The sequence below is a fragment of the Ursus arctos genome, unplaced genomic scaffold, assembly GCF_023065955.2.
Source record: "Ursus arctos isolate Adak ecotype North America unplaced genomic scaffold, UrsArc2.0 scaffold_6, whole genome shotgun sequence".
Taxonomy (NCBI): Eukaryota; Metazoa; Chordata; class Mammalia; order Carnivora; family Ursidae; genus Ursus; species Ursus arctos.
Window position 1 is genome coordinate 85,347,716 of NW_026623078.1, and position 13,305 is coordinate 85,361,020.

At 65.0% G+C, this 13,305-nt stretch overlaps 2 protein-coding genes across 3 annotated transcripts; one reads left to right on the forward strand and one right to left on the reverse strand.

Annotated features, from left to right (window-relative positions):
* The first annotated feature begins 1,802 nt into the window (after window positions 1-1,802).
* THEM6 (thioesterase superfamily member 6) lies at window positions 1,803-6,158 on the forward strand. Of its 2 annotated transcripts, XR_003313402.4 has the most exons (3): window positions 1,803-2,373; window positions 4,543-5,187; window positions 6,024-6,158. XR_003313402.4 is itself a non-coding variant. In XM_026489313.4 (2 exons), exons 1-2 carry the CDS (start codon window positions 1,861-1,863, stop codon window positions 4,654-4,656), a joined length of 627 nt encoding a protein of 208 aa, XP_026345098.1. In that variant the 5' UTR covers window positions 1,803-1,860; the 3' UTR covers window positions 4,657-5,235. The 2 variants fall into 2 exon arrangements, 1 of the variants encoding a protein (XP_026345098.1); XM_026489313.4 differs by lacking the exon at window positions 6,024-6,158 and having other exon boundaries at window positions 4,543-5,235.
* A 2,623-nt stretch (window positions 6,159-8,781) lies between these two features.
* On the reverse strand, window positions 8,782-10,161 carry SLURP1 (secreted LY6/PLAUR domain containing 1). Its single transcript, XM_026489334.3, has 3 exons — window positions 10,020-10,161; window positions 9,466-9,585; window positions 8,782-9,118 (listed from the first exon to the last, which is right to left on the reverse strand). Exons 1-3 carry the CDS (start codon window positions 10,159-10,161, stop codon window positions 8,949-8,951), a joined length of 432 nt encoding a protein of 143 aa, XP_026345119.2. The 3' UTR covers window positions 8,782-8,948.
* Between the last annotated feature and the right edge of the window lie 3,144 nt (window positions 10,162-13,305).

The window sequence follows — 13,305 nt, forward strand, 5'->3', positions numbered from 1 at the left end:
GCGACGCCTGGTGCTACCCAGACAGGACAATTCTTGAGGACTCAAGGGGACCCAGGAGTACCCCGCTGAAGCCCCACCACCCCGCACGGCTGCTCGGGCTCACATACTCCACGCAGAGCCATGCCCAAGAGTCCCTGACCCGAGCGGGACCCCTCGTCATCTGCCAATGACCACCCCCGGGTGCCCCGTGCCTGCTGTGGGGGACTGAGGCAGCCGGACGGTGGGCAGCTAGGAACCAAGAAGGAATTGGTTCCTGCAGCCTTCGCGAGTCTGGAGCGCCTGGCTGGGCATCGGTCGTGCTGGCCCTGGGTTTGGGCCATCAGAGAGGCAGATAAGGCCCTGCCTGGCCTCCTGGCCTCGGGGTCCAGCAAAGAGACGGGACTCCCTGCTTACATAATCGAACCTGTGTAAGAGCACGGTGAGACCAGGGCTCTGAGAATCTCAACGGTCTGGGGGCCAGGGAGGGGAAAGATGGGAGGGGGGAGTCCCTGGCAGAGGGCACAGCACGTGCAGTGTGTCTGGTCGGGGGCCAGCGTGCATGGCAGAAGCTCAAACGGAAGCTGGGCAGGGGGAGCCCCGGCTGTGAGGAGGATGGGGGCAGGGCTCTTGTGAGCTCCCCACCCCATGTTATCATTTACCAACCTTGCCTAACGTCTCCAGAACAGGCCTGTAGAGGCAGCCCCTCCCCTGTGAGATGAGACAAGCTGAGTGACCAGGCTGCCGAGGGGGCTCAAAGCACACTGTCATCCTGAGAAGCTGCCCCACCTCAGGGACAGGGCCAGCATGACGGGGACAAGTGTCAGCAGCGTGGGGCGGAAGGCTCTTCTTACCTCCAGGGGTTCCTAGGGCAGCGGGGCCGGCCCTGATAGAGAATGAACTTCCTGTCCCTGGGAGCATCCAAGCAGATCCAAGGACCCAGGGAAACCCAGATCCCGTTCTGCCCAACTACTGGCCCAGAAGCAAAGCCAGAGATGCAAAGAACATACTGCAGAGAAGGGACAGGCTGCTGGGTCTGCATCCCACGTGCCGGTGACACCCTGAGTCCTTTACATTGGTGACTCCGCTCCCTCCACCCCTGCCGTTGTGTGCTCCCTTTCTAAAAGGGCCAAGGATGGGAATGCTTGGGAATGAGTTTGAGATTACCAGGACCTGGGGGTGGGGGTAATGAGGTTACAAACTGGGACTGAAAAAGCTCCCGGGGCCGGGCCGTGATGCACCCTGAATCCCCCGCCAAGGCACTGGGGCGGTCGCCCTGCCGACGTGGGGTGCCCCTGGATGGTTTGGAGCATTGGAGGGTCCATTTCCCGTGGAGTCTTGAAGCAGTGCCGCTGGGGATGGCTGCGTCCATTTCTCTTGCAAAGCCCTGCCAGCTGGGCCAGGAAGTGCTGGAGCCTCTGACTCTGCTCAGATCACTGGCCGAATCTCCCGGGCCAGGTGGTGTCTTCAAGGGCCGCGGAGACGCAGGAGGGGCTCGGGCTCCCAAAGAGGAGGGGGGGGGGGGGGGACGCGGCGGACCAGCCCCGATGCTTCTGCGCCTGCAGCGCGGAGCGCGACCGCCAGATGGCGCTGTGGCGCGGCGCAAGGCGAAAGCGAAAGCGGGGCGGGCCGCGGGCGGACGTGGGGGGGGACGGACCACTGAAGGCGCGGGGGGGGGGGGGGTGGCGCCCGCACGGAGGGGCGGGGCCCTGGCCTGCGGCACCGGCGGCCTCCGGCGCGTCCCTCCCCAGCCGGCCTCGCGGGGTGGTTCGCTCCGGCGGCGCGGCGCTCCCGGCGAGCGGGCAGGCGGGGCGCGGCCACCGGCGCCGCCGACACCAGCGCCGTGGCCGCCGCCGCACCCCGTGTCCTGCGCCCGCAGCCGCGATGCTGGGGCTGCTCGTGGCATCGCTGGTCGTGGCGCTCGCCTACTTCGCGCTGCTGGACGGTTGGTACCTGGTGCGTGTGCCGTGCGCCGTGCTGCGCGCGCGCCTGCTGCAGCCGCGCGTCCGCGACCTGCTGGCCGAGCAGCGCTACGCGGGCCGCGTGCTGCCCTCAGACCTGGACCTGCTGCTGCACATGAACAACGCGCGCTATTTGCGCGAGGCCGACGTGGCGCGCGCCGCGCACCTGGCCCGCTGCGGGGTGCTGGGGGCGCTGCGCGCGCTCGGGGCCCGCGCCGTTCTGGCCGCCTCGTGTGCGCGCTATCGCCGCTCGCTGCGCCTGTTCGAGCCCTTCGAGGTGCGCACCCGCCTGCTGGGCTGGGATGACCGCGCCTTTTACCTGGAGGCGCGCTTCGTCAGCCTGCGCGATGGCTTCGTGTGCGCGCTGCTGCGCTCCCGCCAGCACGTGCTGGGCACCTCTCCGGAGCGAGTCGTGCAGCACCTGTGCAAGCGCCGGGTGAGCACCTCTCCCCCCACCCCACCCCTTGGCCCCGAGTGCACGCCCCCGCAGGGCCCTCAGGGCTCCTTGTCGCTGTCCCCTCTCCTAGGGAAGGCCAGCTGTCTGTGCCTCCTTGGGGGTGCCCCTGTCCCTCTGAGTGGTACCTCTGAGTACCACTCCAGCCCTTTCGTCTGGATCCAGGGCCTCCCTTCACTGATGCCCGTTTTTCCCGGGAGCACCCAGGGCCCCTGAATCAACTCCTCATGCGGGTTCTTAGCATGCGTCCCTCCTGCCATGGCTTAACCTTGCCCCTCCAGACGCCATGCTGTACCCTCCACCTTTCCCAGTACAGGGAACCCTAGACCCGATCTCTCCCAGGAGTCTGAGTCCCGGTGCTGCTGTGTGGCTTGGAGTGTGGAGCCACCTTCTCCGGTCCTTGGTTCTGAACGTGAGGGATGGTGTCAGTGAGAGGAGGTTACTGGGAATTCCCAAGAACCTAAGGACACCCCACCCCTCCCCCTGCCCTTTTAACACAGCTTGGAGCTAATGGGTTGAGTCACCGTCCCCTGGGTTTGGGGTGGGGGGATTGAGCCCCCAAGGGCTGCAAGCTTTTCTACCTTTGCCGGTTGGAGAGAGTACCTCAGTGCCTGCATGGGGCCGAAGGACCCTCCCTGGGGCCTGCTCCTTCCAGCACAGCCCGCTACCGCAGCGTGGCAACAGGGGCCTTGGGGACAAGCTGGGGCACCACACGGTGATGGTTTCCAGGGCAGGCTCCAGCCCGAGGCGGGTTCCCACAAACTTGCCTGGAGCCTGCATGCCAAAGCCGGGGCCCCCATCCCCGAGGTGCCCTAAACCAGGGCGCAGCCCTGTCTGGCTTTGGACAGGTGCTTCCTGAGCAAGGAGGGACACAGGGTCACCGTAATTGTGAGAGGCCGGCCTTCCCCCAAATCAGAGGTGGGGAAACTGAGGCTCGGGCAATGGGAACCGCCCAAGGCTGCATCATGGGCCATGGGCACAGCTCCCTGGTTTTCTGTCTCTGTCTCTGAACACCCCCAAAGGTCCTGGGTGTCCCCCACGCCGTAGGGACAGAGATGTTCCACGTGTCCCTTCACGTTAGGAGGCCGGCATGGGCAGTCCCGGGTCAGGGAGGCTTTCAGTCGAAGGACTGCGAGCTGGAACTAAAGGAGGGTGCCAGGCGGCCGGTGTGGCTGGAAGGGGCTCCGGAGAGAGTCGGCAGCACAGCTTAGCAGGTGTTCCCTGAGGACACCCAGCCACTGGTGCGAGGGCCAGGGTGTGGCGCAGAGGGGCCCGGGGGGCCTGGCCCGGCCCCTGAGTCAGGAAGAGCCCTTGACAGAGTCTCGGGTTTAGTGCAGGGCCGTCTGAGTCTAGTGCCCAGGGGTCCTACATGCTGAAACCAGGGCGGCCTTGGGGCGAGAGCTGGCCCCCGCCGAGTCATTATAGCTGGTCTCTACAGCTGGCTGGGCGGAGAGCGCTCCCAAAAGCCTGGCCTGGCCACTGAGCAGAGCTCCCCTGTCTGCAGGGAAGGCCAGGGCTTCGGCTCTGAGCCCTTCTGCCCCTGCTTCTCCCCTTGCCCCCGGGAGCGACCACAGCCCATCTGCAAATCCTCTGACCTCTCAGGCCTGACCCCGCATCTTGCCTGCCGCCCCATCACAACATGGTGGCTGCATGCGCAGCCAGGTGCTGGTGTGGCCATGGGCAGGGGTGCGGACGCAGTAGTCAGGCCTGGAGCTGCGGGTCCGGCTGCCCTGGATGCGCTCGAGAAGGAGGGGCTCTGGGCAAGCCCCCATCCAGCACTCTCCCAGCAGAGGTGCTCCGACAGTTCCCCTCCGCCCCCCATTCCCCCGCTCCAGACTCCTGAAGCCCTCTGGGCCTCCCCTCTCCTGTCACCTGTCCAGCCAGTGGCCTCAGAGGCTCTTGCCTGGGGTCTGGGGACACACAGAGGGCTCAGGTGTGCCCTGTTGGGGAGATGGGCCTGGTGAAGGAGGGTGGGGGAGGTGCAGGCACTGAGGGCCTCAGGGAGGGGCGCCTGGAGGAGGAGGAGGAGGGAACAGTGTGAGCAGAGGCCCAGAGGTGCGAAGGCAGCACCCTGGCTGGGCGCCCCCCTTGCACCCCTCTCGTCCACATTGGCTGTGTGGCCAGTGGGAATCTCCCCATCTCCCCCTGCAGGTGGAGCCCCCTGAGCTGCCCGAAGACCTGCGGCACTGGGTCGCCTACAACGAGGCCAGCAGCCAGCTGCTCAGGGCCGAGAGCGGGCTCAGTGACGTCGTCAAGGACCAGTGACCACCGAGCCCTGCCCGCCGACCTCACCCTGGGGGCAGTTGCCCTCCCGTCCCTGCCCGCCAGGGACAGAGAGTGCAGAACGGGCTGGCTGGGCTGGACCGTCTCCCAGCTGGAGTGGCCTGCCGCCAGCCCAGCTCAGCCCAGCCCCCTCCCCACACTCAGGCCCTCCCTCCCCCAGCCAGTTATCGGCGCCCCTCTCCCCCACGCCATGCCGGACACCGGCCGGTGGGGGGACACAGATGCCCTGACCCAGCTCTGCCCTCAGGGTGGAGGTGATGAGGAAAGTGGGAGGCCAGGGCCCTCAGCACGTGGGCTGGGGGGGAATGGGGGATGGGTTTGCCACCCTCACACACATACCCCCTGCCCTGCAGATGAAGCCAGGCTTCCGTGGGCTCAGGTTGGGAGAGTGCTTGGACCAGAGGGACCCGCTAAAGCCAGCCTGAGCACTGGAGCCTGCCTGGAGTTTGAGCGAGCTGCAGGGGTGAGGCCAGAGCAGTCTTGGGTGCAGGGCTGGGGCCTGATTCCAGCCTGGTAAGGAGCTTAAAGGGTCAGGACAGCATTTCGAGGCAGATCCTTGTGGCCGGGGGCGGGGGGGGGGGGGCAGGCCCAGGGTGGAGTCTGGGCAATCAGGGCCCAGGCCGACTGGCCAGAGGGCACGGGGCTCCCCTGGGGTGGGCACAGGGCCTGGGGCCAGCGCCGGTCAGATGGCACAGGGTCTCCCGTGGTGGTGGTGAGCTTCCCGTCCTGGTTGGGGCCAGCTACTGAGCAGGGAGCAGAGCAGGGAGCAGGATCCTGCCTGGGTGCCCTCTGCACCTTGCCCTTGCTTGACCGCACCCCTGGGTGCTCATAGGACTGCGCTCTGTGACTATGGGTAGGACCCCACCCTCTCTGGGCCTACAAGACCTCAGTTGTCTGCCCTCCTCCTGGGGTCGTCCTCAGCACGTGCCCTGCTGATGACTTTTCCTTTCCTGCGCCGAGGGGCTGCCTCGCTCTGTGGGCTGGGGCCGGGGAGGGGTCTTCTGGGCTTTGCCTGAGCGGCTCCCTGCCGGGCTCGCCAGGCTACTGGGACACCTGCCACGCGGTCTGCTCCTGCCTAGTCACTTGCCTTCCAGCTGGCAAGGCCTGGGGAGAAGCAGAAACTGGCCCGGAGCACCAATGGTGAGGCAGGGGTGAGCGGGGCAGGGGATCTTAGCTCCCTGGCTGGCTGGGGACACGGTCAAGGCCCTGGGGCTGGGCTTGCTGCTTGCTCGTGTGTGTATTTGCTCAGGACAAGGTGGCCGCCTGCCTATGCCCGCCCCCCCCCCCCCAAGCCTGTGGTATAGGCCAGAGCTGTGGAGCCTCTGAGCCGCCTCTTTCACCCTGTCCAGGCACCCACCACCCTCTGGAGCTAGGAGCGCTACAGCACCCCTGATCCCTTGCCTGCCCCCCACGCTGACGTCTGCCTTATAGCCGCAATGGGAAAGCTGCAATGTTTCGATTTTATTTAAAGAAGCCCAAGATTAAAGGGTTTTTAATGTCTGTGTGCTGGGGGAAGTCCTCATTTGTCAAGGCCTGGCCCCCCAGGGAGGCCGTGGACCACTCACGGCGGCGTTTCCCCATGTGGGGGGCTGTCTAGGCTTCTCGGGTTCCCGTGAACTTGGGGACCAGGTAGGCAGAGCAGGACTTGCTCCTATTACACAGAATGTGGGACCGAGGCCAGCAAGGATTTGCCCCAAGCCCCTTGTAGGCCCTGCTGCTCTCCTTGTCCCCAGCCCCTGGGCGTTGCTGTCCCAGTCTGGGTGGCTGGTGTGTGTTTCTGGCTTGGTCCCAGGATCTGGTGCCAGGATCCTCCAGAGGAGTTTGGGAGGTTAGCCCTCAGAGCCTGGGATTACGGGGGCGAGGTCATGGGGAGGCAGGTGGGGCAGAGGTCAGTGGACCGTAATTTGTAGGGGGGTGGTGCCAGCATAGGGGCCATTCTGCAAGCCCCTCGAAGAGGGTAGGAAGTGGGGCTGCCAGGACATAAGTCAGGAGAGTGACGGCACGGGCCACATCGTGCCCTGACCACGTGCGCGGGAGGGCCTGGCTCTGCAGGCCTGGAGAAGAGCGGGCAGTTGGGAAAGTTGGATTTGCAGCGGGCATTTGGTGATGGGGAAGCGATGTGGCCTGGCTGAGGTCATGCGGTAGGCAGGTGGTCTGCAGCCAGGGAGCTCGGCTGAGGTCTCCCGCTTCCCACCTCCCAAGCAGGCCCCGGGCGCCCGGGCTGGCCAAGCTGGGCCTCACCCCTGATCTGAGCAGCTGGCGCCTGGCCTGAAGGGGGCGCTTGGGTATCTGCGTGGAATATCTGTGTCTCTTCGGCTAAGAGGTGTTCATGCAGGTCCCATGGGGTGCATACAGGGAGTGAGGGACCAGGAACAACTGGGGGGGTAGGGTTTGGGGAACACCGCAGCTGTCAGGGACAGATTCCCCAGTGCGAGTGGGGACAGGAAATGGTATGCACACAGTGGGTCTGGGTCCCAGCAGGTGCATCCAGTGGTGGCGGCCAGCTGACACCCGGAGCAGGGGCTGGGGAGGCAGGATGGGTCTGTGCGTCTGTATGAGGGGTTCAGGATGGTCGGGGGTATCTGTGTCCCAGGGGCACTGTAGTTTCTCTGGCCACTCAAGGGAGACACACCCCGGCCAGGTGGGGGCGGGGGAGGGGAGGCTCTCTCGCTCTTTGTGTTTGTAGGAGGGCCAACCACAGAGGGGAGGAGGGTCCTTGCAGACTAGGGCACAGGGCTGGCCCCTGTGGATTACCCTTGGTAGGTATCTCCCATCGTTCTGCATTCTTTCTGACCCCACACACCAACTCCTCGATCCGAAGGCCCCAAGTGCCACCTGCTGGTATGAGCAGCTCCTGTCTCGAGGGGGACCCCGGCTGTGCAGGTCTGGCAGGTGTTCTCAGGCCTACAGACATCAGGGGCTTTCCTCGGGCTCAGGCCACTTGGCTGAGTTCACGGTGGCCGCTCCCACCCAGGGAGGGCCTGGCAGCCCGGTTCTCAGGTGGTGATGGGCAGGGGCGCCCTCTGTTGGCCATGCTGGTGCTGTGCGGAGGCCCTGGAGGTGCATGGGGCCACATGCCTGCTTTCCCCAGGAACGGGGTGTCTGCCGCGCCTCCTACCGGCCCACCCCCTCTGCATCCTGGAAAAGCTCAGAGGCCATATCCCTGTAGCCCCACTGGGAGCTGAAGCAGCACTGTGGTATTGCTCGGTCCCCATGGGGGGTGGCAGCCCTGGCCCCTTCCATCCGAACCCAGGGCCCAGTCGAGGCTCTCTGGAAGGCTGGCCGTAATGCAGAGCCTGGGAAGTGCCCAGCCCAGAGGGCACCAGCGTGCATTTGGGCCTGGAGGGGGGCCATGGCATGCTGGGGTGACGCAGGCTCTGAGGCGGCCAGTGTGCTCTGCAGGCTCCTGGCCCCCACCTCCCTCCAGGGCTGCGGAGCTAGGTCATGACCAGGGCCAGCCGGGGGGCCTCACGAGGGGAAAGCGGGAGTCTGAGGTTCAGCCCCTGGGGCCACTGCTGCCTGCCTGCTGGCTGGTGCTTCTGCAGACCCAGCGGGCCACAGAGCCCAGCACCGGCCCTTGGTGTCCGGGGTGAGCTGCCATCTCCTTAGGGTCCATGCACACGGTGTCTTCTCATTTCAGCTGTCCCCAGGGCCAAGGATATGGTAGGCCCCTCAGGGAGGTGACCGAAGCCCGCTGGCCCAGAAGCGCCCCACCCCACATGCTCCCGGGGAGACCTGGGCTGGGCCGGAAGGCTGCCTGCACGTGCACGGGCTCTCTTCCCAGCTTCCCCACGCTGGACTGCGGGGAGCCGGACGTGCCCACCCTTGACTCCAGCTTCCTTCCCGCCCGGGGGTGGGGCGAGGCTGAGGGCAGACTCTGGGAGTGGGGCAGACCTCCCTTGGGCTAAGGAACTTGTCCTGCTCGGAGGTGCCGTGGGACTGGTTTGTAGGAAGACAAACCATTGCGTTTCTCCCCCAGAGCCTTTGTTTCCCCTTCTGCAAAATGAGTCCCATCGGCCTTGGATGAGGAGGGCCGGGTGTCCGGAATGGGCCTGACTCAGCCCGGCCCTCCTGAAGGCTGGCTCCGTGGACTCTCGACACCCAGGGAGGAAAGAGGTTGCCTCTGCCTCAGCTTTATTTATTCTCTGCAAGTGTGGGAGACAGAGAGTGGCCCCTGGCAAGGCTCTCACCCTGTGGGTCCTGTGATTAACCTGAGTCTCGGGGAGCTCATGGAAGCATGTGGGTAGGGGTGATCTCCAGTGATGCCAGGCCCTTCAGGGAAGGCCAAGGAGTGTGGCCCCCAGCCTGGTGACCTGCATGGAATTGCACAAGTCATGGAAGCAGCAGTAGACGGGGTGGGCGACCCCTATGCTGTCGGGGTCGGTGGCTATGCAGGAGCTGGCGCAGGAACGGGTCACCATGGGGCTCTGGTTGAAGGGGTACTCTGCCGGGGGTGGGCAGGTGTCAGAGCCTGCCCCTCCCCTGCCCAGTGCCCTCCCCGGCTGCCCCAACCTCCAGGCCCTTGATCCGGCCCTTCCTGACTCCTCCAGGGATACCTTGTGACCCCCCAGACTAATGGCTGGGCCTGGGCAGTTGTCCATGCTCCCCCAGGCCCTTGTTGGGGCCTGCAGCGTAGCCTTGCGGGGGGGGGGGAGCTCCGAGGCTGACGCAGCCCTTGTGCCGCACCACCCAGCCAGGCTGCGGGATGCCCGCCCCACCCCCGCCCCGGCCCTGAGGACCCTCTGGGAAAGGTGACGACTGTGGACCCCAGCCCCTGTGGGCCGGCCTCACCTGACTCCATCTGCACCAGCGTGGTCTTGCAGGCCGTGGCCTCTGGCTTGCAGTGAGTGATGTTCTTGCACAAAGGGACGGCCGTGGGCTGCTCACACGTGAAGCATTTGAAGGCCTCACCTGGGCGAGGGATGTGGCGAAGCTCCTCACCTGGTCTTGAGACCTGTCTTGGAGGCTGGAGCGCAGGCCGCATACGGTCTGGCCCCTGGGCAAACCCCCAGGCCCACCTGGAGCGCCTCCCTTCCCATCCCTGCTTGGGGGAGGTAGCTCGCCTCGCTGAGACCCCTCAAGGCCCAGGGCTCTGGCCAGCAGACTGGGACACTGCATTCCTCCCTTGAGCCTTGGTTTTCCTGCCTAGAAAGTGGGGCCTTGACCCCGTCCCGAGTGAAGGCTCTAGGGCCCGGGAGGCTCATTTAGGGCAAGGCAGACGAGCCTCAAGGGTGCCTAAGGGGGCCTTCTGCCCAAGCCCCCGAAGGGCCTCCTCCCCGCTGAGGAGGTGGGCCAAGTGCGGCCTAGAGACAGTTCCCTCAAGGGCCACGGGCCGTCCCACTCACCAGGACGCAAGCTGCAGGCTGCAACCAGCAGCAGCAGGAGCACAGCCCTGCACCAGGCCATCTGCCGCGCCAGACGCTGGGAGAGCCGGTGCCCGGGCCACATCTGCGGGCACTTATATGCCTGGGCCACGTCTGCGGGCATGCCAGGGTGGTGGCGGAAGCGGCGTGTGAGTCAGCAGGGTGGCACGGGGCACAAGAGGGAGGTAGTGGGCGGGACAGTGGGCAGGCAGGCGGACCGCATCGCTCACAGGCCCTCGGGGAGCAGGACCCCTCATTGCTCGAGCCTGTCTGGTGCCGGCCCACACGGACGCCACATGGGCACTGAGCACATTTGGCAGGCCCTGGCCTGGACTTGGGTATCTTTCAAACCCAGCCGGGGCCAAGGCCGGTCTCCTTCCCACCCAGATGTCCTCCCTGTGCCGTAGGTGCCCTGCAGCACACAGGCCCGGAGGTGGGAGGTCAGGCCAGGTGCGGAGGAGGGTGAGTGCCTGGTGAGGTGTGGGGATGGTGTCACGTGGGCTGGCGTGGGACCCCCAGGCTCCTCTCGGGCTGATGGGGGTGGGGCTCCAGAAAGGCCCTGCAGTCACTACCAGCCGCTTCCCTACAGATGACCTTTAAGCCAAGCCTGAGCTTCCTGGTTTCAGGCCCCAGACAACAGCGTTCTGCCCATCCTCCCGACAGCCTTCTCTGACTCTGTTTACTGCCCACCTCCCACCGCAGGCTTTCCCATGCCCACACCTTTGTCTGTGCTCTGCCTCTCGGTGGGCACCCTCTCTGGTCTCCCATCCTAGCCTCAAATCTTCCCCATGCTATAACGCCCAGTCCAGGTGCCCCTCATCCAGAGGTCTTCCTGGTGTTCCAGACTTTCTAGTTTCTCTGTCCTCTGACAGCGGAATGGGTGGATGGGAGGATGGATGGATGGATGAATAAATGAGTAGATGGATGGATGGGTGAGTGGGTGGGTGAGCAGATGGGTGGGTGACTAGAGGGATGGGTGGGTGGGTGATGTTGGAGGGAGTGGGTGGGTAAAGGACAGTGAATGGCTGGAGAATACATGAATGGAGGGAGGAAAGATGGGGTAGATGATGGATAGGAGAGCAAGTGGATGGGTAGGTGGCAGATGAGAGAATATGAGCGTGCTGCAGCCTTGGGGTGACTCCCTTGCCCCTCTAGACTGCATTCCTGTTTGAGGATGAGACTAGGGACCCGGGGCAGTTTCGAGGGCAGATGTGACCTGGCCTTGTGGACTGAGGAAACAATGGGAGGACCTTGTTTGCAAAGGAAGAGACTGTGGTTGCCGCAGATCCAGTAATTGGGCCTCACGTGGTAGGCGCAGACAGCAGCCGCGGCGGCCCTTCCCCAGGGCGGCCCTTCCCCAGGGCGGCCCTTCCCTGGGTCCTGGCCCACGATTGCACCCAGGATGTTGCAAGAGGAGCTGGGGAGTGTCTAGTGTGGAGTCTAACAGATTGAGTGGGTCCCAACCCCGCCTGACCTCCTGTGTGACCAGCCTGCTCATGAATCCCTCTGACCCCCTTTCTTTCACCTGTAAACCAGGCCGAGTGTCCTGTGCTCCAGAGGGGAGCTATAAAGACAAGGGGGTGGGTGGGGACCTGGAGCAGCGGTGCGTGCCGAGAAGGTGGCTGGCGTGGGCAGGAAGGTGAGAGACCCTGTGTGCTGTCGGCTGCCTGGAAGGGCCCTTGCTCTGGCTTCAGAGGGGCAGGAAGGCCAGGTGGGAGCAGGGGCCAGGAGGGGTCACACAGCTTTCCCATGTTTCCCTGGAGGGCTGTGTGTGTGTGTGTGTGTGTGTGTGTGTACTGGGTCCCAAGCCAGACTCTAAGGCTCAACCCTGCCACTCTCCTCACTTTTGTGGGAGACGTGAGAAATGCCAGGGGAGAGGTACGATGAATTACTGGACGGGGCCCCCTCCGTGACAAAGTCACAGTTCAGGTACAACCCCAGATGGAGGTGTCGTGACAGCACTTGGCCATGCCTGGCCTCCCGAGTTCCCTGCCATTCCCGGAGTCCGCCTAAGGGGCTCTCTGGCGGATGGTGGCCATGCCATGCGGCCACTTGCTGGGCAATGGGGAGTCTGTCCCCCAGGATCTGGCTCGGGACCACAGAGCCCCCGAGACTGAAGGTGTTCCCACAGGAGGCAGAGATGTGGGGTTTCTGGGGTCCCACGGCTAGGGGGTCTTCTGGCCACTGGTCTCCCCTCTCAGGGGCATGGGGTGTCCCGTGCCCCAGGACAGACCTGCTTCAGGTCCTGGCTGCTGCCCTCTGCCATCCAAGGGCAGGAAACCGCAGAAGAGGGGTGAGGGCTGGTTGTGAGGGCTACCTGGACTCAGAGTTAGAGGCCAGTGGGGAGCACCCTGATGAACTAGAAGGAGGGCTTCCCAGCCCCATCTCAGCTTGGCTGGATGCTGGTGCTGTGCACCCCTCCTGGGACTGGGCCAGCTCACCCAGGGGCCCAGGAGAAGCTGCCGGAGCAGGGGCACAGAGAGGAGGGGCAGGTCCCAGGGGGACTGAAGGCCCTCTCTTCTCCTCCCCCTCTCGCCTCCCTCAGGTGGTCCTGGGGAGGTGCCAGCACCGGGCAGGAGGGCTGGGGCCTGTCCTTTCTCAAGGACTGGGCCCTTGCTGTGTGTCTCCAGGACCACACGTGTGCCCGCGCACACATGCCTCTGTGTGTGTGTGTGTGTGAGCCTCAAGTCTCAACCCAGATGCAGGCCTGGGAGGCCTCTGGGGACAAGAGGCCTGCCGGTCAGGTGACTCCCGGGAAGATGATCTGGAGGACTTGGTGCTGGCCAAGGCCAAGGTGGAGGGAAGGTCCCCTCTGCCCTGGAGCTTGGGCTGCTCTGGGCACCCAGGGAGTGGGGCTTGGTGGGCCTGGAGAAGGCAGGTGCTGGGTGTGCCCAGCAGCAACCCCGGCCACCCAACATAAGGGGCCACGTCACCAGGGGCCAGGTGAGTGGGCCGTAGGTGCTTCATGGATCGATCCCGGACCCCAGGCCACTCTTACCCTGCCTGGATCTTCCTTCCACCTGGCTTGGCCTGCCCTCCTCTACCCAAACAACCTCTCAGTCACTCAAAGCCTGGCTGTAATGGCCGCCTCCTCCGAGAAGCCACCTGTGACCCCTGCCCTGGAGGTGTGGTGCTGCCCCTGCCTGTGGGGTCCCACTTTCTGCCCCACCACAGTCAGGCCCCCCACAGGGCCCAGAGAGCAGAGCCCCGCCCGGTTTGCTGGCCTGATGACCATCCCTGCCTAGCATGTCTTGGGACATGGAAAGGA